This window comes from Palaemon carinicauda, chromosome 18 (genome assembly GCF_036898095.1).
Source record: "Palaemon carinicauda isolate YSFRI2023 chromosome 18, ASM3689809v2, whole genome shotgun sequence".
Lineage (NCBI taxonomy): Eukaryota > Metazoa > Arthropoda > Malacostraca > Decapoda > Palaemonidae > Palaemon > Palaemon carinicauda.
Genome location: NC_090742.1, coordinates 67,042,294 through 67,069,793, shown reverse-complemented (window position 1 = coordinate 67,069,793; position 27,500 = coordinate 67,042,294). Strand labels below are relative to the sequence as shown.

General features: G+C 42.5%; 1 protein-coding gene across 1 annotated transcript in view; it reads left to right on the top strand.

Annotated features, from left to right (window-relative positions):
• LOC137657878 (cysteine protease ATG4D-like) overlaps window positions 1-2,341 on the top strand; it is a 39,390-nt gene extending 37,049 nt beyond the window's left edge. The window contains exon 9 of the mRNA XM_068392486.1: window positions 1,388-2,341. Coding sequence (XP_068248587.1) covers window positions 1,388-1,564 — 177 coding nt within the window. The 3' untranslated portion in view covers window positions 1,565-2,341. The remainder of the gene's footprint in view (window positions 1-1,387) is intronic.
• Window positions 2,342-27,500: the final 25,159 nt, after the last annotated feature.

Genomic DNA, 27,500 nt, shown 5'->3' with positions numbered 1-27,500 from the left:
CTGTTTTCAATGTGAATTTTGATATATTTTGGTCAAGGGTAGGCTCAACTTGAATTCCATGTCTATGATTTCCAGCTACAAAAGTCAACAAATAGACATCAGGTTATTACAAATGTCATTTTGCCTACTGTATTAACTGATATAATATTGTTTTATTACAGTACTGTATTTCTTTATCTTATCTTTGTTATTTTCAGTTAGATTTGTGTTTGTATCTCCAAATGTTAGTAAGTTGGGGACCTTCTGTAAAGGTTACTGCAGCATCCCTTCATTCCCATCTGCAGTGCTTTCTATTTATTACTTTTCATTCATTTCTTTGGGTTTCTTCTTAACTAGCTTTCCCACTTCTGTCATTTTACCATGCTCCAGTTTCACATTTCATTTTAAAACAAATAATTTTATATGCCCTTTTGAGAGTCTTGAGAATTTAATTTAGTTGTCGTTTTAACCAATACAGTACTTTATCATCACTATTTTTCCTATGCAGTTGAAGCATTTAAAATCATACTTGCTCAAGGGTAGACCATCTTGCACAAATGGACATCAAGGATAATCATGTTTGCCTATCTCACTGTACATTTGTGCTTAACTTTAATATTGACCATAACGTTTAAGCTCCTGTATAAGAGTTTGTGAGTTCATATTTAGCATGCATACTCAAATTATTGAAACCTTTTAAGGTGTCCCCAAGATTAGTAACTTTTTCCATAACTATATTAAAAATAGTTGCCACACATATCCTGTTAACACAGCTACTAATACACAGGTGAAGGAATTTCATCCTGCTTAGTACATAGATTTGCAAAATGGGAGATCATATTTCTGTAACTCTTACACAGTTGAAGAGGCTAAAGTAGATAATCGTGCATACTTAATATCTGAGTGAACGGGTCACCCATATGTCTGTCAGATATGAATAACCTGAAAACTCTTAAAAAGTTAAGTCTATTTGGCTCTGGTACATAAACTAGAATACTTGTCAGGTCTATAATTAGAACACTTTAGTAGAAAAGTTTGTCCCAATTTACTTTCACGAATCTCTAAATGTAATGCACATTATGCCAAACTAATTATTGTAATGTCTTTTGTACAGTATTGTAATAAATGTGCAAAAATTATTTTTTCTTATGCTAGTAGGGGATTCAGCATTATGAAGCTTCATCTGTGGTAGATAATGTGGGAGGGTGGGCTGTGGCACCCTAACAGTACCAACTGAACTCGGTTGAATCCCTTGTTAGGCTGGAGGAACGTAGAGAGTAGAGGTCCCCTTTTTTGTTTTGTTTCATTTGTTGATGTCGGCTACCCCCCTAAATTGGGGGAAGTGCCTTGGGTATATGTATGTATGTATAAAATTGTTGTGATTGCAATATTTTTCTATTCTTTCCAGCTCCTAACGCCTAAGGAGCCAGGGTACGAATACCCAATATTCGAGTTCATAGATGGCCGGTCAGAGGATGCAGATGCCCTTGCCCGGCAGCTGACAACCGAAGATGCCATGGCCGCAGCTTTTCCTAGGGACATGCCACTGCTTCCTCAAGACTCTGAGGAATTTGTATTTATTTAAGCACATAACTTATAGTTTTCCCTAAATATATATTTGTTACCTGGATTTGTTTCAAATAAATTATGATGTACTTTAAGAAAATGTAGAATTGTACAGTATGATTGTACCAGAACAGTATGAAATTCTCATGAATGTAGAATTTTATTGTTCACGCACGAATTCCCATTGATCCGCGGTGCATATTATTGTACCGAGATGATTATGTGGTATCATGAGGCATGCCTGTAAAAATATCCTTCGAAAAAATATTCTCATTTTACCCATGTAATCAAACATAATCAATATGAGGAAAACATTTGTAAAATATACTTTAAAAATATATACTCTTAACATGCAATCATAATGTATCACCAAGTTCATCCAGAAATCCACTGGAACTTTTACTTAAGTGTGAAATCCAAGAGATACCCCAGTGTTTTTGAGGTAGCTGTCATAAATACCGGCTAACCGTTCTCGTGGCGTGTTCTTTTTAAACATTTTTTACTCTTCAATTTATTGTCTCTTCACAGGAATTGACTCTCGACAGGGCTATTTCATACGAGACACTGAAGCTCCTGGGAAATATCAAGGATATGACCCAGTTGCTCTAGTTTAATTTTCCTGTTTGTGTTTTTAAAAGTGCAGGTTTATTTTATGTGAATGTATTAAGAATATGTGATTTCAGGTGCCTTTTGTTGGATATTTGAGACTGTAAATGATTGTAACTTATTTATTTTGTAACACCAATAATACTGCATTACTGCTATCACTTGAGCTTGAATTACATTATACCTCAATGATAGTGTATTTGTTACAGATTACTTGCTTTATTTTGGGTGGAGAAATCCCAGTGAAATAACAATTATTTTTTTATTGTCTACATTTTTAGTTAGCCTAACCTTTCCATTATACGTTAAAATGTTTTATAACAGTTTTTTCTTGCTTTTGTTCATTCAAGTGACTTGGAAAGTATATTATTAGTACTATAAGTACATTAATTAATAATTCCTGGGAGTTTTTCTTATATCGAATTCACTTATCAGTTACATCCCGTTATTTATGATAGAAAGACAAATATTCAGATTTTCTCTTTGAATTCACCCAATTAGTTGAGTCATATCAATTTGTTAAGGCACAGAGACTAATACTGATTTTTACTCACCTAGAAATTTACCTATAACGGTAGTTATGATTTATTTGTATGTCAAAGTGCCTACACTTCTACACAATACTAAATGTATATTTTCTATAGAAACAAAGCAGAGATAAGTTTAGTATTCGCTTATACAGTACATGCTATGCATGTACTAACTACATCCTTATGCAGTCTTTATAAGATGGCCAATTAAGGACTAGTATTATTGACTATAATACTATAAGAGAGATTATACTAGAGTGCCATATGTCAATGAGATCAGGGTGAGGGGTAGAAGCAGATGATTTGGTCATGCTCTTCGCACTCCCCAAGCGGAATTATATAACTGGGCTCCAGAAGGCACTAGAAGAGTTGGAAGACCCAGGCTTACATGGTTGAGGACTATGAAGTATGAAGTGGTAGATTATGAATAGACAAGTAATGATTTAAAAGCTTGAGTTAGTGATGACTGGCGAAATTTAACCGACTCCCTTTGCATCACTAGGCGTAGGAGGAGATGACGATGATGATAATTATCAACTAGTTGTGAAAAAGGAAAGGCAATTATATTTTGATAAGCTGGTACAGTGCATATAATGTCAGATGAAAATTGTAAACTTAGAAGTTGCAACTCTTACAAAATTACAGCTTACTTTTTCAAGTGTCAAAAGGAAAACTGCGATGACCACATGTCATCATAACCACAGTTATTTAATCAACGAAAAGGATAATACTCTATACATGAAATTTGGGGATTTATCTTAATGGATCCTTATTTACATTTTAGCAAAGCAGCATGTCCATATCACTACGGAATCTTATCCAGAATATGAAAGGACTATTTTTGACTCGGGTTTTTTTAAATGTACTTTTTATTCCCACTTAGCATAATAAGGCTGATATATATTAAATGGTGACTAGAAATAGAGTGAGTTTGCTATCCTTGAGATGATTCACCACAGTCTACATTTTATACATTGTAGAACTATCATCATCTTATGATGAGCTTTAAGAACACCCTATCAAAATCTGATAAGTGTTCCATCATAGTAAATATAACATCTCAGTTTTATATTTCGTAATTTCATTACTGCATTGCAAAGAGAAAATAGATTATTCATCCTTTATCTAGTAAATTGCAACACATTTTACTGTGAAAAAGAAAAAATTCAACAAATGAATGTAAATATGAAAAAAGGCCACAATTACGTAAGCCTGGGAAAATTGGGAATTATGACTGAAATTTTCATGTTATTTAAATGTTTATTTGTATATCAGTCATAAAACTGCAGTTGTATCTCTAGAGTTATGTTTTGCCAAAAAGATTTTTTCTTATTAGTGAGGTGAAAGTTTACCTAAATTAAGTTGTATTACATAAGAGATGACAGGTAATTTATACAGTACATCAAGCCATTACCAAATTTTGTATCAAGTTTGATGTAAAGTACTATAGCTTAAGAAGATCATGGAGTCACATCTACAGATTCTCAAACAACTTGTCAAAGAATTGATTTATAAATTAGAATTGTAAAATGGAGCTGGAATCACTTAAAGAAGTTGGCCTTGCTAAGTGAGAAAAGACCTAAGAGAACGATTGAAAACTGGGAGGTAGAAATCAATGGAGCTGCAGTTTTAAGGGAACTAACTCTAAAAATTCTATTATAGTATTATATATGCACTGCACTGTGGAAGAGACACTTTATGCAGTAAACACTTGATAGTTTTGTTAAATAGTGTAATAAAAAAACGTTTAAATGAAAAAAGTAACAAGAAATAATGGTGTCAAAACAAAACATGAGGGTTAGAATAGAGCTTTAAGAAAACATCTGATTTTGAAAGAAAGATTTACATCAGCTCAGCTCCATAAGAGATTGAGTTAGTTCTTTCAGTAGTAACGGGGGATTTTGAGGAGGGAGAAGTCTAATTGGAAAGGAACCTCTGGTAGTGGTATCACTCGCCCCAGTTTTAATACCGACACCCTTTAGGGGTGAGCGAGCTGGATATATTCCTGGCATTCCATGCAACTTTTTTCTCGTATATTTAGCAGTACAGGTATTTATACCTTTGAAATGGTGCTTTAAGGAGCATTTCACGGAGCGACACTAGTTGAGCCCAGAAATAGATTTTTCCTTCGTCAAAATCCCTTTTTTAAGGCCTTTGGAGTGTTGTTTTTGCCCTAAGCTGCAATCAAAGTTTAGCCTTCAACCATACCTTCAATCCTGCTTCCTTTCTAACATTATGCTGCCCAGCCTATTAATTTTTTCTTCATAATACAATTGTGGGATCCCCCCCCCCCCCTTGTAAATGAGTGCTGGATAGCCTCCTACCCCTAAGTAATGAATCAGGCTTTATAGCCTTAAAATCAAAAATAAATCTATACCAGATTGCAAAAAAAAAAAAAAAAAAAAAAAAAAAAATTCTTCTTTCATATTAAATACAAACTTCTTTGTCTTCTGAAAGTGATCTTGAGTTTATACTTGAAAGATATATTGGTTCCTAACTGTAGTAAGACTGCTGACAAATGAATTTGTAATTTGACAACTTTATTTCACGGTGCATACAAAATGTCCTTGTACAATCTTGGCTCTATCTTTCGTCATAGATAGTGTCTACCTAGAGAGAGATGTATTAGTCTGCTCAAACTTAGTAAAAGTTATAATTACGGTATAGTACAACTAGACCTTAATATTCATGATTGGATTTTTCTTAGGAATGGCCAAAAATTTAATGTAGTAATATATTTGGGTATTCACTATTATATTACACCAAATACAGAATGAGCCTTTATTGAGAAGACACAAAGCCATAACTGTACAGCATTACACAAGGGTCCGACATCCCTTAGACTACCAAATGAGTTGATGAAACGAGTTCCACATGAAATGAAGACCTTAATATGAACGAATTTAACTTACTAGGTGCTAGTGTAACCGATTCAACATGTTGAATTACAGCTTTTAACTTCCAAGATATTACTTAGTCTAATATACAACAAAATAATTATCAGTAAGCTGACTGAGCATCACAGATCATATCAATCTGAGAGGTCTGCAAGGAAAACTAAACTAAAATTAAAACCTAGACCAAGTACTTTAGGGGTGCGGCAGTTTTAGAATTAATAAATTAAACGAATAAGATTCTTTTACACCAGTAAAACCAAATTATTTCGACTCAAGAATTTCAAAAGAAATCGGTGAATATGACTCAAATATTTTAACTTGGTCAAATTACAGGAACTTTGCCTATTATTATATAATGCAGAGAAAATTAACAAAGATGTAAGAGACTGGAAAATAGGTTAAGGTAACGAATTTGGAGATCATTCGTATTTTTCCTAACAAGAAAAAACCTGAGTCCTTTACGACAGTTAAGATATTATAAGAATGTTTAAATAGTTGGCTGGGAGGGAGGAAGACACCCACGCCCTGCTTGCTCTTGCAGCTGGGACTTTCAAGGGGGTTTGTGATGGAAGTAATGTATGAGTAAAGGGCTTAGGTTTGTATGCAGTCAGCCCTCAATAATCAGGGGTTCCATCTTCACAGGTTTGGTCATTCACGATGCACAAAACTGTAAAACATATCAAATAGAAAAAATAACGTATTCGCAATTTTGCTATAGTAATCTCGCGGCTCGACGATTTCAAACCAACCTTACTCCTTTGCACCTTGCACTATTCGCACCATTTCCCTCTCCACACAGCACAACCCCATCTCCTTTCAACCTAAAAACCTGGTTTAAGGCCATGTGATAGCCTTTCATTGCTGATACTATGAGTTTTTATCTCCACAGGTAAAGTAAAAAAATTGGGTATTAGCGGAATAGAGAATCTGAGAGAAGAAATACCCCTTCCAAAACACCAACAACAGAAGATGGCCCGCTTGGCTTGGTAAACAACCCCAAGAGGTATCAAGACATCTCTCACACAACTTTGCACGAAAAGACTTTCTCTGAGAGATGCTGCATAAATTCTACAGTATGCATGAAGCTGAAGTGATTCTACTGTGATGTGGAATATCTTTGCATGTGGTTGGCACAACAGGTAGGGAAGGGCTGGCAATTCCCTCGGAGTGTCCACCAGTAGAAATAGAAGATCTGGGTATCATTCTTCTTGGGGTCATTAGTCATATTGAGGTTGGGAGTGGCTCGAACACAATTTTGAACACTCCTTATCAGGCCAAACGGCAGAAAAGCATAAGGGTTAAGGCTGTCCCATGGGTGTTGAAATGTGTCTTCGAACTCTGCTCTCTAATCTGGTTCAAGAAGTTGCAAAAAGGTCGATCATTGGCGGACCCCACAAAGTCCAGATCTCAGTCACTATCAGAGTATTCAAAGACCATTCGGAGCCAACCACTTGTGTCCTGCACAGCTTGTTCGCAACAACATTCTTCCTTCCTCGATTGAATCAGGCTGTGAGGGTAATTGAATTGAGCTCTGCCTACTCGAGGATCTCTATTCATGCTGGCAAAGCAGCAGTGACACAGTACTTTCTTGCCTGTTATGTGTGCACCACAGAGGTAATGAGACTCATCAAAACCAGTAAGTGACTGGTTAAAAGGAGACAAATATGGTGGAAATGCCAGAAGAGCTGCTCACAGTTTTAACATTTATATGGCATCAATGCTCTTGTGCAGACCATTGTCCTGATGCCATATGTAGATGGAAGTGTCCTCCGTACCCTTCCTTTGACACTTCTGTGAACAATAGTAACTATGAAGAAAGCATCAAAAGAGGAAATTCCCTTAAAAGGTTCATCTCATCCAGCCACCATTCTAGGTCCAGTTTGGACTCTTCCCTGATTGGGACCAATAGAAGAAGGTGGTCAAGATGTTAAACCAATGTACCTTCAACTCCCAATGAAGCAACCATGGGTGAAGGCAACTGTTTGGCACGCGATGTGCTAGGGAAACTAGATGACCTAGTAGTTTCTGCCATTGTTGTGCTGGCAATTGGGGCTGTCGAAGGAAGGGAAGTGCTACTTCCCTCAGGTGTGCTACCCTGTCCTGAGATGGGAAGGTCTTTCCGAGAGCTGTGTCAATGACCATTCCGAGGTAAACAAGTCTGCACTGGCAGTAGCAAGGATTTCATTCTATTCACCACAATCCCTAGGTCATGACAAAATACTGTAAAAGGAGTTTGTCTCAGTGAAGGAAAAGGGTTTCCTAAGATTCTGCCAAGATCAACCAATTGTCTAGGTATTGTAAGAGACGAATCCCATTGGCATGTGCCCATGCTGACACTAGCATGAAGATCTGGTGAAAACTTATAGCATTATCAAGAGCCCAAAGCAAAGCACCTTGAACTGGTACACTTTGCTGGCTACAACGAAGTGGAAGTACTTCCTGGAGACCGGATGTATTAGGGCTTAGATATACCGTATGCGTCTTTTAGGTCGATCGTAAACATGGGTCCAGAAATCTGATCACTGGCCTGACCGTCCCTACAGTCTCCATCTTCAACGTCGTTTGTAGCACAAACTCGTTCAGGGCTGACAGGTCTATGACTGGTCTCCAGCTTCTTGATGTCTTTTCGACAAGTAAAGTTGGCTGAAGAAGCCTGGGAAGCCATCATCAACCCCTTGGAGAGAATCTTTCTCCAGCATAGCCTGGAATTCGGCCCGAAGGGCTACGTCCTTCACCGATTCCTGGCGATAGGATGATGGCATTGCTAGGTGAAATTAGGGGAGGGGGAAAGCTGATGAACAGGAGATATCTGGATAGGATATCTAACATCCAGCTTTCTGCTCCATAGTACAGTACCACCACCTCCTTCATTTGGATTGCAGGCATTCCCCCACACATGTTATTGTGGGAGAATTGGCCCCCTAATGGGATTGTCATCCTTGTCCTCTCCCCCTATGTCTGACTTGTCCTTGTCCTTGTCAAACCACAAAGGCCTGGTTCGTTCCATGCTTTAGAATGGATGGAGCAGGGTGCAAGTCACTTCTCTGAGTTGGCCTCTGTGCCTGCCTAGCTGGGGTTAACAATTTAGCTTGCCCGGAAGTGGAGGTGTAAAAGCAAGAGATGGCTGGACTTCCTCCACTCCTCAGTCACTATCTCTATTTCCTTTTCTCAGGGTCAGACAAGTTTTCAGTGTTAGCTAAATAGCCATCTGTGCCTGACCAATGGTCGATCCAAAAGTTGCCATGGCCATGATCTCCATACTAGAAGCCTCTGCTGTCAAAAACGAGATGTGTTGTGTGGCTAGCTGGTCCGCAGAGGCACCCGGGGTCTACGCAGCCACTGCAGGATCAAGGAGTAAGGGCGAAGGCAAAGCCTCCTGCATTCAATAGTAGTATTTCCTCTACCACACAAAAGCTGCTGTGTGCGATAGTATTTCCTCTGCCACACAAAAGATGGAGGTATTATGTGGGGGAATCTCCCTGCCCTCAAGGAATCCTTCTCACAGACACCTGCGTGTCCACCTTATCAACTGCTTCAGAGGCCAGGATTGACCATGGAAGCTCTAGACGAGGTCTGGTGGCCTGAGGTGCTCGACAAAGTCAATCTATAGCTGCTTTCCTCACGTTGGAAGAAGAGCAAGGAGCATCTCCCAGTCCATTGACCCTCCGGATGCAACTCAGCACCTGAAGAAAGGTAGAATCTTACTCACCCTCCTCCGTATCCCGAGTCTTAGGTCCTGCCGATTTGGGAAGGATGCCTTCAGATTCCTTGGAATCGTCAAAATCGTATTCATCCCTCTCCGACACCGTACCTGGCCAGTCTCGGGAGGGGTCTTAGTCATGATATAATACACCCCACAAAGTTTTTGATATACATTTGACACTCTTTGGGAAGACCTTATATTTCTACTCACTTCTTGATCTGTTCAATGATCCCCATCATTAACATTCTCCATCAAAGCTGATGCTAAATAACTTTATATTATCTAATATTGTACAATATATTCTCCTATACTCATCCTCATTTACTTGATAAATGTGATAAGTTTTAGAATTCATGTTAACCCCTATGAGTTTCAAACTGAACAGCATATCATTCCAACTAAATATTGGAACAAAACCAGGCATGTCTCTATTGCATCACTTTTTTGTAATCACCCTTCAACAAGTATTGCTTGAGTAAGGCCACTTCATCTCCACAAACACATCTATGGATAACCTATTCTCAAATTATTTTAACTGTACATGTAAGTTTTCCTTTCCTTCACCATGCCTTTATGATTTGATCTGATTTATAGATGTAGGGTCATATTCGTCCAGTGCTGGGGTGGCGGGGGATTTTCAGCAATGAGTTGAAACTGGCAGATGGGAAATTCATAGTTGTAATGTGAAGAAGTTCAAATAATGATAAAGGATGCAAGATGGAAGTAAGGAGGCAGGAACAGAGCCACCCATTGAGATACTACCGATAGAGAGTTATGGGGTTCTTTGACTGGACAGACAGTACTACATTGGATCCTTCTTTCCGGTTACAGTTAATTTTCCCTTTGCCTACACATCACCAAATAGTCTGGCATATACTTTACACTCTCTTCTGTCCTCATACACCTGACAACACTGAGATTTTCAAACAATTCTTCTCCCAAGAGGTTAACTACTGCACTGTATTTGTTCAGTGGCCACTTTCCTCTTGGTAAGGGTAGAAGAGAGATTTTAGCTATGATAAGCAGCTCTTCTAGGAGAAGGACACTCCAAAATCAAACCATTGTTCTCTAGTCTTTGGTAGTGCCATAGCCCCTGTACCATGGTCTTCCACTGTCATGGGTTAGAGTTCTCTTCCTTAAGGGTACACTCGGGCATACTATTCTATCTTATCATATTAGTTTTCCTCTGGTGTTCACGTTGTCACTATGACGGACCTTTGTACCGGGGATTGTTACCGGAGCTCCGGTACAGACAGAGCTCACTCAGACCACGGGGGCCAATCTCTTGTTTTGCTGTAAAGGAAAGGATTTAACATGAATACAAAGTAAACTGTATTTACTTTAATGACACTTTGAATTTGCGTTGGTAATATTCATTAGTTATTCTTGAAAGTACAAATAAAAATATATGAACATAACTATGCCTATATTTATGCATATATTTAATTCTAACTATGTATAAATATGGATAAATATCCATACAACATCGTGTTCAAATAGAAATAAATTGATTATGCCTATATTTATGCATTTTCAATTCTAACTATGCCTAAATATGAATAAATATCCATACAACATAGTGTTCAAATAGAAATAAATTGATTGTGCCTATATTTGTGCATATTCAATTCTAACTATACCTAAATATGAATAAATATTCATACAACATCGTTTTCAAATAGAAATAAATTGATTATGCCTATATTTATACATATTCAATTCTAACTATGCCTAAATATGAATAAATATCCATACAACATAGTGTTCAAATAGAAATAAGTTTCCACTCAGTACTGGGAACCAAACGTTGGCCCCTTCTAATGAAGGGCCGGGTCGAGACTAACCATGCCATGAGAGGCTATCTACTGTTCCTTGAAACAGATGAATCAATAGAATACTAATAGCCAGTAAATAATGTTAGACCCGGTTCTGAACGTCTGAGTCAGGGGTGGCCAACCTGTGGCGGATGCGCCAACAGTGTCACATTTCATGAATACAAGTGTCGAACTATACCCCAAAAGATAGTACATTAAATGATTTTTCTTTAAAATTGATTTTTATGAGTTATACAGCTGATCCCAGCCTGTGAATAGGATCATTAACCAAAGTTCAAGGAACATCCAGACTTATGTCCCCTTTCTTTTACAGAAGGTTCGCCTACATGGTTCCCGTCAAGATGATGATGAATCTCTCTGGCCTGCAAGAGAGGCTCTCCGCCCTTGGTTATCAAAGTTGGGAAGAAATGCTCCATCTAGAGGTCCCTATCTCCTCAGAGTGTCCTCTCTAAGGTTGGACGACGACCCCATGGACGGGCAGGTAGGTGGGGATGAATTTTGAGCCTTCAGCTTTGCAATTACCTACGTCACCGACCTAGGACCCTTAATGGATCCTGATGTTCATGTTACCCTGCATAAACCGTGACTGCTAAAAGCAACACATTCTAGGGAAAACCAAGGGGCTATGACGGAGCTCAAAAGTATGGTAGTGAGTCAGATCCGTTCAGGAACTCAGAAGTTTCCCCCTACAGCCCCAGGCATATCGAAGTAACCTCCTTCGATAAAAACAACGCATAGAGATTTGCCTTTCATGTTCCATATATAGATGGTACCATAAATCTGGATGGCATAGACATCCTCCCTCTGGGGGACCTAGAATTTACTCCCAGGTACTAGAATTCCCGTTCAACGGATTCATTCGATTGAAAGAGATTGCCTTGGTTAGGTTAGACAAGGTACCGAAGGTAACAGTATTATTTCCTAAAGGGCAGGCCCGATCTGTCTGGACCAGGATGTTGTCAGTCTGGGGGTTACGATAATTCCAAGATCTGCCCTTCCAATTCGACCTACACGTTTGATGGTCTGATCGGGTTAGTTGTGGGAAATACGTTCTGTCTGAGGCCTCTATCAGACAGGAATCGATAGTCGGTTACCCACTCGTCATCACAGCCTCCCTCCGATTCGACGTCTATGCATCCAAATCCCCCTCATCAGGTGGTCTACCTCACTGATTCCCCAGGTACACAGCCCAACCCCGTTGGGATGTTTTACCTGCATACAGCCCTAGATCCGAACCCTCAGGCTCCTCTCGTGGACACCAGAGAGGAAGCTACAGGAGTAGAAGACAGTCTCGCCATCGAGACGGACCTAGAAAAAAGGGGCCTCGGAGAAGGAAAGTACCTAGATTCACCCCCTCACAACGCGGTGGTCCCGGTAGGGGGTAGACTTTACCACTTTCGAGACCATTGGACCTTCGGTCTGTGGGCTCATAGCATAATCTCTAAAGGTTTGAGGTGAAAATGGCCACAAGGTCCTCCTCCTCCACCAGTGACTTTCTCCCAGGAATCCACTCCCATCCTGGAAGAGTACACCACAGGGTTACTCAAGAAGAAGCAATCAAACGGGATCGATCACTGAAGTTCCAAAGCCACCTGTTCACAATTCCGAAGAAAGGCTTGGCGGCATTGAGAGTGGACCTGGACTTGTCAAGCTAAACTCTTACATTCTCTGCGACAAGTTCCGGATGTTGACTATCTCTCAGGTACGGACCTTACTTCCCCGTAGGACCGTCACCACCTCTGTCGATCTTACCGACGACTATTATCTTGCGCCTTTAGCTCGAAACTTCTCTTCTTATCTGGGTTTCCGCCTAAGCAGGAAAGCCTTTGGGTTCAAGACATGCCCTTTGGCCTCAACATTGATCCCAGGATATTCACAAAACTAGGAGAGAGAGTGTTAGAACAACTCAGGAACCAAGAGATACAGATCATTGCTTATCTGGCCGGTTGGCTCATTTGGGCCTGGCCGGTCATAGAAGGCAACAGAGCTACGAAGGAATTATTCCAATTTCTCGACAACCTGTGATTTCGGGTCAATCTCCAAAAAATCTCGCCTGCAACCATCAGTCCGCTTAGAATGGTTAGCCATTCAGTGGGACCTTTCGAAGCACACGTTGTCTCTCCCTTCCAAAAGGTAAGAGGAATAGTTTCAAAGATCAAAAAATTTTCTCAAACACAAACAGGTGTCCGAAGAGCCTTAGAAAGTATCCTCGGACTTTTCCAATTCACTTCAGTAACAGATCTAATAAAAGCCAAACTCAAAGACATCAATCGAGTTTGGAGAAAGAGAGCTACAGTACCTATAAGAGACATGGTCTCGAAGATCCCCTCTGTCTTGAAAATGAGACTACGCCCATGGTCCGAACCGAAGGACCTCTCCAAATCGGTTCCTCTACAATTCCCACCTCCACAAGTGACATTCCATACAGCCGCGTCTCTAAGTGGATGGGGGGAATTACTCCGAACATCAGATGTTTCAGGTTCTTGGTCACTCTCCATGAAACAGTCCCATATCATTGTTCTCAAAGCCATGGCAGTGTTCTTGACCCTGAAGAGAGAGACTCCTCCGAGGTCGACCCACATCAGAGTAGTGTCAGACAGCACAGACGCAGTACACTACGTCAACAGGGGAGGATCCAAGTCACCCAACCTGAATCAGATCCTGGTCACTATCTTCGCCTGGGCAACAGAAGAGAACTGGTTCCTGTCAGCACCTCACCTAGCGGGAGGCCAGAATGTGAGAGCGGACTCACTATCCAGGACGGATCCACTGGAGTCAGAATGGTCTCTAGACATAATTTCATTCCGGTGGATACTCAGGCTCGTTCCAGGCCTCCAGGTAGATCTATTCGCAACTCAGATGAATCACTAACTTCCTTGTTATGTGACCCCAACCCTGGACCCTCGGGCTTATGCCATGGACGCATTACCCCGGGATTGGAACCATTAGAAGAAGATTTCCCTATCTCCCCCAGGGAATCTTCTAAAAACTTTTACACAAACTACGCTCCTTCCCGGGCGCAGTAGCTTTAGTACCACCTCACTGGCCAAGAACAGTTGGTTTCCTCTCCTCCTCGAGTTGAAACTCAGTCCCATCCGGATCCCGTTCCTCAAACTGACCCGAGTATCCAAACTCACTGTGTCAGATTACTCAAGGATAGCCAAAACTCTAACTTTGTGGACTACAGGAAGTTGGCAGCTCGTAGAGATGCGAACATTGAACCGGAAACGATCTCTTCATCGAATGGGACAAAAAAGGGACTCGACAATTCGCCAATATGATTCGGCCGTTAACAACTAGTAGGTCCCCTAAGAGTGCAGACCATACTCGTATGTCCCCGCATTTAGCCATCTCTTTCTTGAGGTTCCTATTTGACAAAGGCCTAACAGTTAGCACTTTAACCACCATCAAGTCAGCTTTGAAGAAGATCTGCCTTGTTGGGTTCAACATTAACCTAGCTGATTCCTATTTCTCATCAACCCCAAAAACATGTGCTAGGCTTCGACCTTCGGTTCGGCCACAAAAGGACTCTTGGTCTATGAACGATGTTCTCAAACTTGCGATGGACACGGACAATGAATCCTGCTCTTATATCACTCTTCTTAGGAAGACTTTATTTCTAACGGCTATGGCCTCAGGTGATGGAACATCAGAACTAGCAGCTCTCACGAAACCCGGAAAACATAGATTTCCTCCCTTCAGCCGAAGTACTCCTTTCCAGACAAAGCTTCCCTAGCTAAAAAAATGAGGATCCGCAAAATAGGTGCTCCTCTCGGAAGATTATTCTTCATCCCCAGGATTTTTCTCCGTGTACAGTCACACTCTCAAGCCCCTTTTTAGCTAGAACTGCCACCCGCTCGTCTGGCTCCTTGGTTATCAGGGAACAAGGAGGTACTATTTCCATTCACGGTATCAGGCAACAAATCCTCTACTTCATTAAACATACTAATCCGGAATCATTTCCCCAGGCTCATGATATACGGACAGTAGATGCCTCCAACAATGATTTCCAGAACAGGGACTTTGATGATTTTAAAAAATATACGGGTTGGAAATCCCCTATGGTTGTCAAACGCCAATATCTAAAGATCTTACAGGCCCTTAAATACCCAACGATGGCAGAGGGGAGCCTTATCTCTCCCCATTAATCTCCTCTTCTTCCTTTCTTCCATCTCTTCTCTTCTCCCTCCTACCCGCCACTCACACCACGTCGCCGCTCTCCTTGGTAGTTCGTTAGCCCTATGATATTTGCCATGTTTAATTCCTATGGTTTAACTGTTATTGTAGTTACCGTTCCTTTAATGTTTAGATATACTTAGACATGTAAGGTTTGATGCCTTTTGCGATTCGACACTCAGTTGGTTCCTTGTCGTCATTATTATTTAACCTTACGTTCCCTATGTCATTTGGCTGGTTGGTAATTGGACGGTTACTTTATTATATCATAGTATTGTCGTACATGGTGATTGTATTCTCCTCATTATGTTATTAATTTATTGGGCTTGGAAGGCATTCTCTGGTACTTTTTCGCCGGCCGTCACAGGTTCGACCCAGAAAAGGGATTTTGACGAAGGAAAAATCTATTTCTGGGGAGAGACCTGTGACGCCCGGCGAAACCCTTCCCGATTATTTTTGTACGGACCCACCCTTTCCTTGCCAAGCCATATGTTCTTGCAGAAGGATGACCTAGTGAGCGCGAGTGGTGGGTGTCGGTAGGGTAACCCAACTGTATTCTCTAGGGCCTGTCACGGCCCTCCCCCTTTGATGAAGGGATTATCTAAATGGAAGACAGCCTGTGAATAGTGTTTTACAAACGCCCTTGTTAGATATACGACACCAACAAGGTGCTCGCGCGAGGGTTGTAACCTCTGCATTCCATGCTTTTAATTTTCTCTGGTATATTTGGAAGATTTATATCAGAAAAAGTACAAAGAAGGACTTTTTCGCCGGGCGTCACAGGTCTCTCCCCAGAAATAGATTTTTCCTTCGTCAAAATCCCTTTATTCTCTTCCTCTTATTTTGTTAAAGTTTTTATAGTTTATTTAGGAAATATTTATTTCAATGTTGATACTGTTCTTAAGATATTTTATTTTTCTTGTTTCCCTTCCTCACTGGGCTATTTTCCCTGTTGGAGCCCCTGGGCTTATAGCATCCTGCTTTTCCAACTAGAGCTGTAGCTTAGCAAGTAATAATAATTATAATAATAATAATAATAATAATAATAATAATAAGGAAAAAATTACAAAGTGGGTGCCTGCTAGAAGCCAAAAGCACAATGCAAAGATCCTACTAGAGGCCAAAGGCACACTGCAAAGATCCTACTAGAAGCAAAAGGCACATTGCAAAGATCCTACTAGAAGCCAAAGGCACACTGCAAAGATCCTACTAGAAGCAAAAGGCACATTGCAAAGATCCTACTACAAGCCAAAGGCACATTGCAAAGATCCTACTAGAAGCCAAAGGCACATTGCAAAGATCCTGATAGAAGCCAAAGGCACACTGCAAAGATCCTACTAGAAGCAAAAGGCACATTGCAAAGATCCTACTAGAAGCCAAAGGCACACTGCAAAGATCCTGCTAGAAGCCAAAGGCACATTGCAAAGATCCTGATAGAAGCCAAAGGCACACTGCAAAGATCCTGCTAGAAGCCAAAAGCACAATGCAAAGATCCTACTAGAGGCCTAAGGCACATTGCAAAGATCCTGATAGAAGTCAAAGGCACACTGCAAAGATCCTGCTAGAAGCCAAAAGCACAATGCAAAGATCCTACTAGAGGCCTAAGGCACATTGCAAAGATCCTGATAGAAGTCAAAGGCACACTGCAAAGATCCTACTAGAAGCCAAAGGCACATTGCAAAGATCCTGATAGAAGCCAAAGGCACACTGCAAAGATCCTGCTAGAAGCCAAAGGCACATTGCAAAGATCCTGCTAGAAGCCAAAGGCACACTGCAAAGATCCTGCTAGAAGCCAAAGGCACATTGCAAAGATCCTGATAGAAGTCAAAGGCACACTGCAAAGATCCTACTAGAAGCCAAAGGCACATTGCAAAGATCCTGCTAGAAGCCAAAGGCACATTGCAAAGATCCTGATAGAAGCCAAAGGCACATTGCAAAGATCCTGATAGAAGCCAAAGGCACATTGCAAAGATCCTACTAGAGGCCTAAGGCACATTGCAAAGATCCTGATAGAAGCCAAAGGCACATTGCAAAGATCCTACTAGAGGCCTAAGGCACATTGCAAAGATCCTGATAGAAGTCAAAGGCACACTCCAAAGATCCTGCTAGAAGCCAAAGGCACATTGCAAAGATCCTGATAGAAGTCAAAGGCACATTGCAAAGATCCTGATAGAAGCCAAAGGCACATTGCAAAGATCCTACTAGAGGCCTAAGGCACATTACAAAGATCCTGATAGAAGTCAAAGGCACACTGCAAAGATCCTGCTAGAAGCCAAAGGCACATTGCAAAGATCCTGATAGAAGTCAAAGGCACATTGCAAAGATCCTGATAGAAGCCAAAGGCACATTGCAAAGATCCTACTAGAGGCCTAAGGCACATTGCAAAGATCCTGATAGAAGTCAAAGGCACACTGCAAAGATCCTGCTAGAAGCCAAAGGCACATTGCAAAGATCCTAATAGAGGCCTAAGGCACATTGCAAAGATCCTGATAGAAGCCAAAGGCACATTGCAAAGATCCTACTAGAGGCCTAAGGCACATTGCAAAGATCCTGATAGAAGCCAAAGGCACATTGCAAAGATCCTACTAGAGGCCAAAGGCACATTGCAAAGATCCTGATAGAAGTCAAAGGCACACTGCAAAGATCCTACTAGAAGCCAAAGGCACATTGCAAAGATCCTGCTAGAAGTCAAAGGCACATTGCAAAGATCCTGATAGAAGCCAAAGGCACATTGCAAAGATCCTGATAGAAGCCAAAGGCACATTGCAAAGATCCTACTAGAGGCCTAAGGCACATTGCAAAGATCCTGATAGAAGCCAAAGGCACATTGCAAAGATCCTACTAGAGGCCTAAGGCACATTGCAAAGATCCTGATAGAAGCCAAAGGCACATTGCAAAGATCCTACTAGAGGCCTAAGGCACACTGCAAAGATCCTGCTAGAAGCCAAAGGCACATTGCAAAGATCCTGATAGAAGCCAAAGGCACACTGCAAAGATCCTGCTAGAAGCCAAAGGCACATTGCAAAGATCCTGATAGAAGTCAAAGGCACACTGCAAAGATCCTACTAGAAGCCAAAGGCACATTGCAAAGATCCTGCTAGAAGCCAAAGGCACATTGCAAAGATCCTGATAGAAGCCAAAGGCACATTGCAAAGATCCTGATAGAAGCCAAAGGCACATTGCAAAGATCCTACTAGAAGCCAAAGGCACATTGCAAAGATCCTGATAGAAGCCAAAGGCACATTGCAAAGATCCTGCTAGAAGCCAAAGGCACATTGCAAAGATCCTGCTAGAAGCCAAAGGCACATTGCAAAGATCCTGCTAGAAGTCAAAGGCACACTGCAAAGATCCTGCTAGAAGCCAAAGGCACATTGCAAAGATCCTGCTAGAAGCCAAAGGCACACTGCAAAGATCCTGCTAGAAGCCAAAAGCACAATGCAAATATCCTACTAGAGGCCTAAGGCACATTGCAAAGATCCTGATAGAAGTCAAAGGCACACTGCAAAGATCCTGCTAGAAGCCAAAGGCACATTGCAAAGATCCTGATAGAAGCCAAAGGCACACTGCAAAGATCCTGCTAGAAGCCAAAGGCACACTGCAAAGATCCTGCTAGAAGCCAAAGGCACATTGCAAAGATCCTGATAGAAGCCAAAGGCACACTGCAAAGATCCTGCTAGAAGCCAAAGGCACATTGCAAAGATCCTGATAGAAGTCAAAGGCACACTGCAAAGATCCTACTAGAAGCCAAAGGCACATTGCAAAGATCCTGATAGAAGTCAAAGGCACACTGCAAAGATCCTGCTAGAAGCCAAAGGCACATTGCAAAGATCCTGATAGAAGCCAAAGGCACATTGCAAAGATCCTGATAGAAGTCAAAGACACACTGCAAAGATCCTACTAGAAGCCAAAGGCACATTGCAAAGATCCTGATAGAAGTCAAAGGCACACTGCAAAGATCCTGATAGAAGCCAAAGGCACATTGCAAAGATCCTGATAGAAGCCAAAGGCACACTGCAAAGATCCTGATAGAAGTCAAAGGCACACTGCAAAGATCCTGCTAGAAGCCAAAGGCACATTGCAAAGATCCTGCTAGAAGCCAAAGGCACATTGCAAAGATCCTGATAGAAGCCAAAGGCACACTGCAAAGATCCTGCTAGAAGCCAAAGGCACATTGCAAAGATCCTGATAGAAGTCGAAGGCACACTGCAAAGATCCTACTAGAAGCCAAAGGCACATTGCAAAGATCCTGATAGAAGCCAAAGGCACATTGCAAAGATCCTGCTAGAAGCCAAAGGCATATTGCAAAGATCCTGATAGAAGCCAAAGGCACATTGCAAAGATCCTGCTAGAAGCCAAAGGCACACTGCAAAGATCCTGCTAGAAGCCAAAGGCACATTGCAAAGATCCTGCTAGAAGCCAAAGGCACATTGCAAAGATCCTGATAGAAGCCAAAGGCACACTGCAAAGATCCTGCTAGAAGCCAAAGGCACATTGCAAAGATCCTGATAGAAGCCAAAGGCACACTGCAAAGATCCTACTAGAAGCCAAAGGCACATTGCAAAGATCCTGATAGAAGTCAAAGGCACACTGCAAAGATCCTACTAGAAGCCAAAGGCACATTGCAAAGATCCTACTAGAAGCCAAAGGCACATTGCAAAGATCCTACTAGAAGCCAAAGGCACACTGCAAAGATCCTACTAGAAGCAAAAGGCACATTGCAAAGATCCTACTAGAAGCCAAAGGCACACTGCAAAGATCCTGCTAGAAGCCAAAGGCATATTGCAAAGATCCTGATAGAAGCCAAAGGCACACTGCAAAGATCCTACTAGAGGCCTAAGGCACATTGCAAAGATCCTGATAGAAGTCAAAGGCACACTGCAAAGATCCTGCTAGAAGCCAAAGGCACATTGCAAAGATCCTGCTAGAAGCCAAAGGCACATTGCAAAGATCCTGATAGAAGCCAAAGGCACACTGCAAAGATCCTACTAGAAGCAAAAGGCACATTGCAAAGATCCTACTAGAAGCCAAAGGCACACTGCAAAGATCCTGCTAGAAGCCAAAGGCACATTGCAAAGATCCTGATAGAAGCCAAAGGCACACTGCAAAGATCCTACTAGAGGCCTAAGGCACATTGCAAAGATCCTACTAGAAGCCAAAAGCACATTGCAAAGATCCTGATAGAAGTCAAAGGCACACTGCAAAGATCCTGATAGAAGCCAAAGGCACATTGCAAAGATCCTGATAGAAGTCAAAGGCACACTGCAAAGATCCTGCTAGAAGCCAAAGGCACATTGCAAAGATCCTGCTAGAAGCCAAAGGCACATTGCAAAGATCCTGATAGAAGCCAAAGGCACACTGCAAAGATCCTACTAGAGGCCTAAGGCACATTGCAAAGATCCTACTAGAACCCGAAGGCACACTGCAAAGATCCTGCTAGAAGCCAAAGGCACATTGCAAAGATCCTGATAGAAGTCAAAGGCACACTGCAAAGATCCTACTAGAAGCCAAAGGCACACTGCAAAGATCCTGATAGAAGCCAAAGGCACACTGCAAAGATCCTGATAGAAGTCAAAGGCACATTGCAAAGATCCTACTAGAAGCCAAAGGCACACTGCAAAGATCCTGATAGAAGCCAAAGGCACACTGCAAAGATCCTGCTAGAAGCCAAAGGCACATTGCAAAGATCCTGATAGAAGCCAAAGGCACACTGCAAAGATCCTGCTAGAAGCCAAAGGCACATTGCAAAGATCCTGATAGAAGCCAAAGGCACACTGCAAAGATCCTGCTAGAAGCCAAAGGCACATTGCAAAGATCCTGATAGAAGTCAAAGGCACACTGCAAAGATCCTACTAGAAGCCAAAGGCACATTGCAAAGATCCTGATAGAAGTCAAAGGCACACTGCAAAGATCCTGCTAGAAGCCAAAGGCACATTGCAAAGATCCTGATAGAAGCCAAAGGCACATTGCAAAGATCCTGATAGAAGTCAAAGGCACACTGCAAAGATCCTACTAGAAGCCAAAGGCACATTGCAAAGATCCTGATAGAAGCCAAAGGCACACTGCAAAGATCCTGATAGAAGCCAAAGGCACATTGCAAAGATCCTGATAGAAGCCAAAGGCACATTGCAAAGATCCTGATAGAAGTCAAAGGCACATTGCAAAGATCCTGATAGAAGCCAAAGGCACACTGCAAAGATCCTGTTAGAAGCCAAAGGCACATTGCAAAGATCCTGATAGAAGTCAAAGGCACACTGCAAAGATCCTACTAGAAGCCAAAGGCACATTGCAAAGATCCTGATAGAAGCCAAAGGCACATTGCAAAGATCCTGCTAGAAGCCAAAGGCACATTGCAAAGATCCTGATAGAAGTCAAAGGCACACTGCAAAGATCCTGCTAGAAGCCAAAGGCACATTGCAAAGATCCTGCTAGAAGCCAAAGGCACACTGCAAATATCCTGATAGAAGCCAAAGGCACACTGCAAAGATCCTGCTAGAAGCCAAAGGCACATTGCAAAGATCCTGATAGAAGCCAAAGGCACACTGCAAAGATCCTACTAGAAGCCAAAGGCACATTGCAAAGATCCTGATAGAAGTCAAAGGCACACTGCAAAGATCCTGCTAGAAGCCAAAGGCACATTGCAAAGATCCTGCTAGAAGCCAAAGGCACATTGCAAAGATCCTGATAGAAGTCAAAGGCACACTGCAAAGATCCTACTAGAAGCCAAAGGCACATTGCAAAGATCCTGATAGAAGCCAAAGGCACACTGCAAAGATCCTACTAGAAGCCAAAGGCACACTGCAAAGATCCTGATAGAAGCCAAAGGCACACTGCAAAGATCCTGCTAGAAGTCAAAGGCACATTGCAAAGATCCTGATAGAAGCCAAAGGCACACTGCAAAGATCCTGCTAGAAGCCAAAGGCACATTGCAAAGATCCTGATAGAAGTCAAAGGCACACTGCAAAGATCCTGCTAGAAGCCAAAGGCACACTGCAAAGATCCTGATAGAAGTCAAAGGCACACTGCAAAGATCCTACTAGAAGCCAAAGGCACATTGCAAAGATCCTGATAGAAGCCAAAGGCACACTGCAAAGATCCTGCTAGAAGCCAAAGGCACATTGCAAAGATCCTGATAGAAGTCAAAGGCACACTGCAAAGATCCTACTAGAAGCAAAAGGCACATTCCAAAGATCCTACTAGAAGCCAAAAGCACAATGCAAAGATCCTACTAGAACCCAAAGGCACACTGCAAAGATCCTGCTAGAAGCCAAAGGCACATTGCAAAGATCCTGATAGAAGTCAAAGGCACACTGCAAAGATCCTACTAGAAGCCAAAGGCACACTGCAAAGATCCTACTAGAAGCCAAAGGCACACTGCAAAGATCCTGATAGAAGCCAAAGGCACACTGCAAAGATCCTGATAGAAGTCAAAGGCACACTGCAAAGATCCTACTAGAAGCCAAAGGCACATTGCAAAGATCCTGATAGAAGCCAAAGGCACACTGCAAAGATCCTGCTAGAAGCCAAAGGCACATTGCAAAGATCCTGATAGAAGCCAAAGGCACACTGCAAAGATCCTACTAGAAGCCAAAGGCACATTGCAAAGATCCTGATAGAAGCCAAAGGCACACTGCAAAGATCCTACTAGAAGCCAAAGGCACATTGCAAAGATCCTGATAGAAGCCAAAGGCACACTGCAAAGATCCTGCTAGAAGCCAAAAGCACAATGCAAAGATCCTACTAGAACCCAAAGGCACACTGCAAAGATCCTGCTAGAAGCCAAAGGCACATTGCAAAGATCCTGATAGAAGTCAAAGGCACACTGCAAAGATCCTACTAGAAGCCAAAGGCACACTGCAAAGATCCTGATAGAAGCCAAAGGCACACTGCAAAGATCCTACTAGAAGCCAAAGGCACACTGCAAAGATCCTGATAGAAGCCAAAGGCACACTGCAAAGATCCTACTAGAAGCCAAAGGCACACTGCAAAGATCCTGATAGAAGCCAAAGGCACACTGCAAAGATCCTACTAGAAGCCAAAGGCACATTGCAAAGATCCTGATAGAAGCCAAAGGCACAATGCAAAGATCCTGCTAGAAGCCAAAGGCACACTGCAAAGATCCGACTAGAACCCAAAGGCACACTGCAAAGATCCTGCTAGAAGCCAAAGGCACATTGCAAAGATCCTGATAGAAGCCAAAGGCACACTGCAAAGATCCTACTAGAAGCCAAAGGCACACTGCAAAGATCCTACTAGAAGCCAAAGGCACACTGCAAAGATCCTGCTAGAAGCCAAAGGCACACTGCAAAGATCCTGCTAGAAGCCAAAGGCACATTGCAAAGATCCTGCTAGAAGCCAAAGGCACACTGCAAAGATCCTACTAGAAGCCAAAGGCACATTGCAAAGATCCTGCTAGAAGCCAAAGGCACACTGCAAAGATCCTGATAGAAGCCAAAGGCACACTGCAAAGATCCTGCTAGAAGCCAAAGGCACATTGCAAAGATCCTGATAGAAGCCAAAGGCACACTGCAAAGATCCTGCTAGAAGCCAAAGGCACATTGCAAAGATCCTGATAGAAGCCAAAGGCACACTGCAAAGATCCTGCTAGAAGCCAAAGGCACATTGCAAAGATCCTGATAGAAGTCAAAGGCACACTGCAAAGATCCTGCTAGAAGCCAAAGGCACACTGCAAAGATCCTGATAGAAGTCAAAGGCACACTGCAAAGATCCTACTAGAAGCCAAAGGCACACTGCAAAGATCCTGATAGAAGCCAAAGGCACACTGCAAAGATCCTGCTAGAAGCCAAAGGCACATTGCAAAGATCCTGATAGAAGCCAAAGGCACACTGCAAAGATCCTACTAGAAGCCAAAGGCACATTGCAAAGATCCTACTAGAAGCCAAAAGCACAATGCAAAGATCCTACTAGAACCCAAAGGCACACTGCAAAGATCCTGCTAGAAGCCAAAGGCACATTGCAAAGATCCTGATAGAAGTCAAAGGCACACTGCAAAGATCCTACTAGAAGCCAAAGGCACACTGCAAAGATCCTACTAGAAGCCAAAGGCACACTGCAAAGATCCTGATAGAAGCCAAAGGCACACTGCAAAGATCCTGATAGAAGTCAAAGGCACACTGCAAAGATCCTGATAGAAGCCAAAGGCACACTGCAAAGATCCTGATAGAAGCCAAAGGCACACTGCAAAGATCCTGCTAGAAGCCAAAGGCACATTGCAAAGATCCTGATAGAAGCCAAAGGCACACTGCAAAGATCCTACTAGAAGCCAAAGGCACATTGCAAAGATCCTGATAGAAGCCAAAGGCACACTGCAAAGATCCTACTAGAAGCCAAAGGCACATTGCAAAGATCCTGATAGAAGCCAAAGGCACACTGCAAAGATCCTACTAGAAGCCAAAGGCACATTGCAAAGATCCTGATAGAAGCCAAAGGCACACTGCAAAGATCCTGCTAGAAGCAAAAAGCACAATGCAAAGATCCTACTAGAACCCAAAGGCACACTGCAAAGATCCTGATAGAAGCCAAAGGCACATTGCAAAGATCCTGATAGAAGTCAAAGGCACACTGTAAAGATCCTACTAGAAGCCAAAGGCACACTGCAAAGATCCTGATAGAAGCCAAAGGCACACTGCAAAGATCCTACTAGAAGCCAAAGGCACATTGCAAAGATCCTGATAGAAGCCAAAGGCACACTGCAAAGATCCTGCTAGAAGCCAAAGGCACATTGCAAAGATCCTACTAGAAGCCAAAGGCACACTGCAAAGATCCTGATAGAAGCCAAAGGCACACTGCAAAGATCCTACTAGAAGCCAAAGGCACATTGCAAAGATCCTGCTAGAAGCCAAAGGCACACTGCAAACATCCTGCTAGAAGCCAAAGGCACATTGCAAAGATCCTGCTAGAAGCCAAAGGCACACTGAAAAGATCCTGATAGAAGCCAAAGGCACACTGCAAAGATCCTGCTAGAAGCCAAAGGCACACTGCAAAGATCCTGCTAGAAGCCAAAGGCACACTGCAAAGATCCTGCTAGAAGCCAAAGGCACACTGCAAAGATCCTGCTAGAAGCCAAAGGCACACTGCAAAGATCCTGCTAGAAGCCAAAGGCACACTGCAAAGATCCTGCTAGAAGCCAAAGGCACACTGCAAAGATCCTACTAGAAGCCAAAGGCACACTGCAAAGATTTTACTAGAAGCCAAAGGCACATTGCAAAGATCCTACTAGAAGCCAAAGGCACATTGCAAAGATCCTACTAGAAGCCAAAGGCACACTGCAAAGATCCTACTAGAAGCCAAAGGCACACTGCAAAGATCCTGATAGAAGCCAAAGGCACATTGCAAGATCCTGATACAAGCCAAAGGCACATTGCAAAGATCCTACTAGAAGCCAAAGGCACACTGCAAAGATCCTACTAGAAGCCAAAGGCACACTGCAAAGATCCTGCTCTACTAGAAGCCAAAGGCACAATGCAAAGATCCTGATAGAAGCCAAAGGCACACTGCAAAGATCCTACTAGAAGCCAAAGGCACAATGCAAAGATCCTGATAGAAGCCAAAGGCACATTGCAAAGATCCTGATAGAAGCCAAAGGCACATTGCAAAGATCCTGCTAGAAACCAAAGGCACATTGCAAAGATCCTGATAGAAGCCAAAGGCACACTGCAAAGATCCTGCTAGAAGCCAAAGGCACATTGCAAAGATCCTGCTAGAAGCCAAAGGCACACTGCAAAGATCCTGCTAGAAGCCAAAGGCACATTGCAAAGATCCTGCTAGAAGCCAAAGGCACACTGCAAAGATCCTGCTAGAAGCCAAAGGCACATTGCAAAGATCCTGCTAGAAGCCAAAGGCACACTGCAAAGATCCTGCTAGAAGCCAAAGGCACACTGCAAAGATCCTGCTAGAAGCCAAAGGCACACTGCAAAGATCCTGCTAGAAGCCAAAGGCACACTGCAAAGATCCTGCTAGAAGCCAAAGGCACACTGCAAAGATCCTGCTGGAAGCCAAAGGCACACTGCAAAGATCCTGCTAGAAGCCAAAGGCACACTGCAAAGATCCTGCTGGAAGCCAAAGGCACACTGCAAAGATCCTGCTAGAAGCCAAAGGCACACTGCACAGATCCTGCTGGAAGCCAAAGGCACACTGCAAAGATCCTGCTAGAAGCCAAAGGCACACTGCACAGATCCTGCTGGAAGCCAAAGGCACACTGCAAAGATCCTGCTAGAAGCCAAAGGCACACTGCACAGATCCTGCTGGAAGCCAAAGGCACACTGCAAATATCCTGCTAGAAGCCAAAGGCACACTGCACAGATCCTGCTGGAAGCCAAAGGCACACTGCAAAGATCCTGCTAGAAGCCAAAGGCACACTGCACAGATCCTGCTGGAAGCCAAAGGCACACTGCAAAGATCCTGCTAGAAGCCAAAGGCACACTGCACAGATCCTGCTGGAAGCCAAAGGCACACTGCAAAGATCCTGCTAGAAGCCAAAGGCACACTGCACAGATCCTGCTGGAAGCCAAAGGCACACTGCAAAGATCCTGCTAGAAGCCAAAGGCACACTGCACAGATCCTGCTGGAAGCCAAAGGCACACTGCAAAGATCCTGCTAGAAGCCAAAGGCACACTGCACAGATCCTGATGGAAGCCAAAGGCACACTGCAAAGATCCTACTAGAAGCCAAAGGCACATTGCAAAGATCCTGATAGAAGCCAAGGCACACTGCAAAGACCTTTAGTAGTGTCTGCAGTGCACCATGTGAGGTGCATTGATGGCACTATCCACATACAAGCATATCCCCTACGATAAAATGTTGGTAAGGGCTTTATTGCATGAATATATGTGTTTAATCAAATCTAAGGTGTCTGCCTTTTTTCCATTTAGTCTTTAAAGTTTAACATTTCCTTTTTTTATAGTTATTAGATCTTAACACCACTGTGGAAATAAGCTCCAAGATATCCATTTCCACCAGCCTACTATAATAATTCCGGAAGTGCTCTCAAAACGTATTTACTTTCATGGACTCGGTCCTTACACCCATCAACTATATTCATTTACTATAGTTCCTTTAGCCTTTTTCTTGCTAGAATATATCAACTATTTTCAATTCAACTTTGAGGAGTATTTTCACACATTACAGAGAGACCAGGAGCAAACCATGCATTTCTTAGCAAGCCTCATCTTTCACGTTTCTGTAGGTTTAG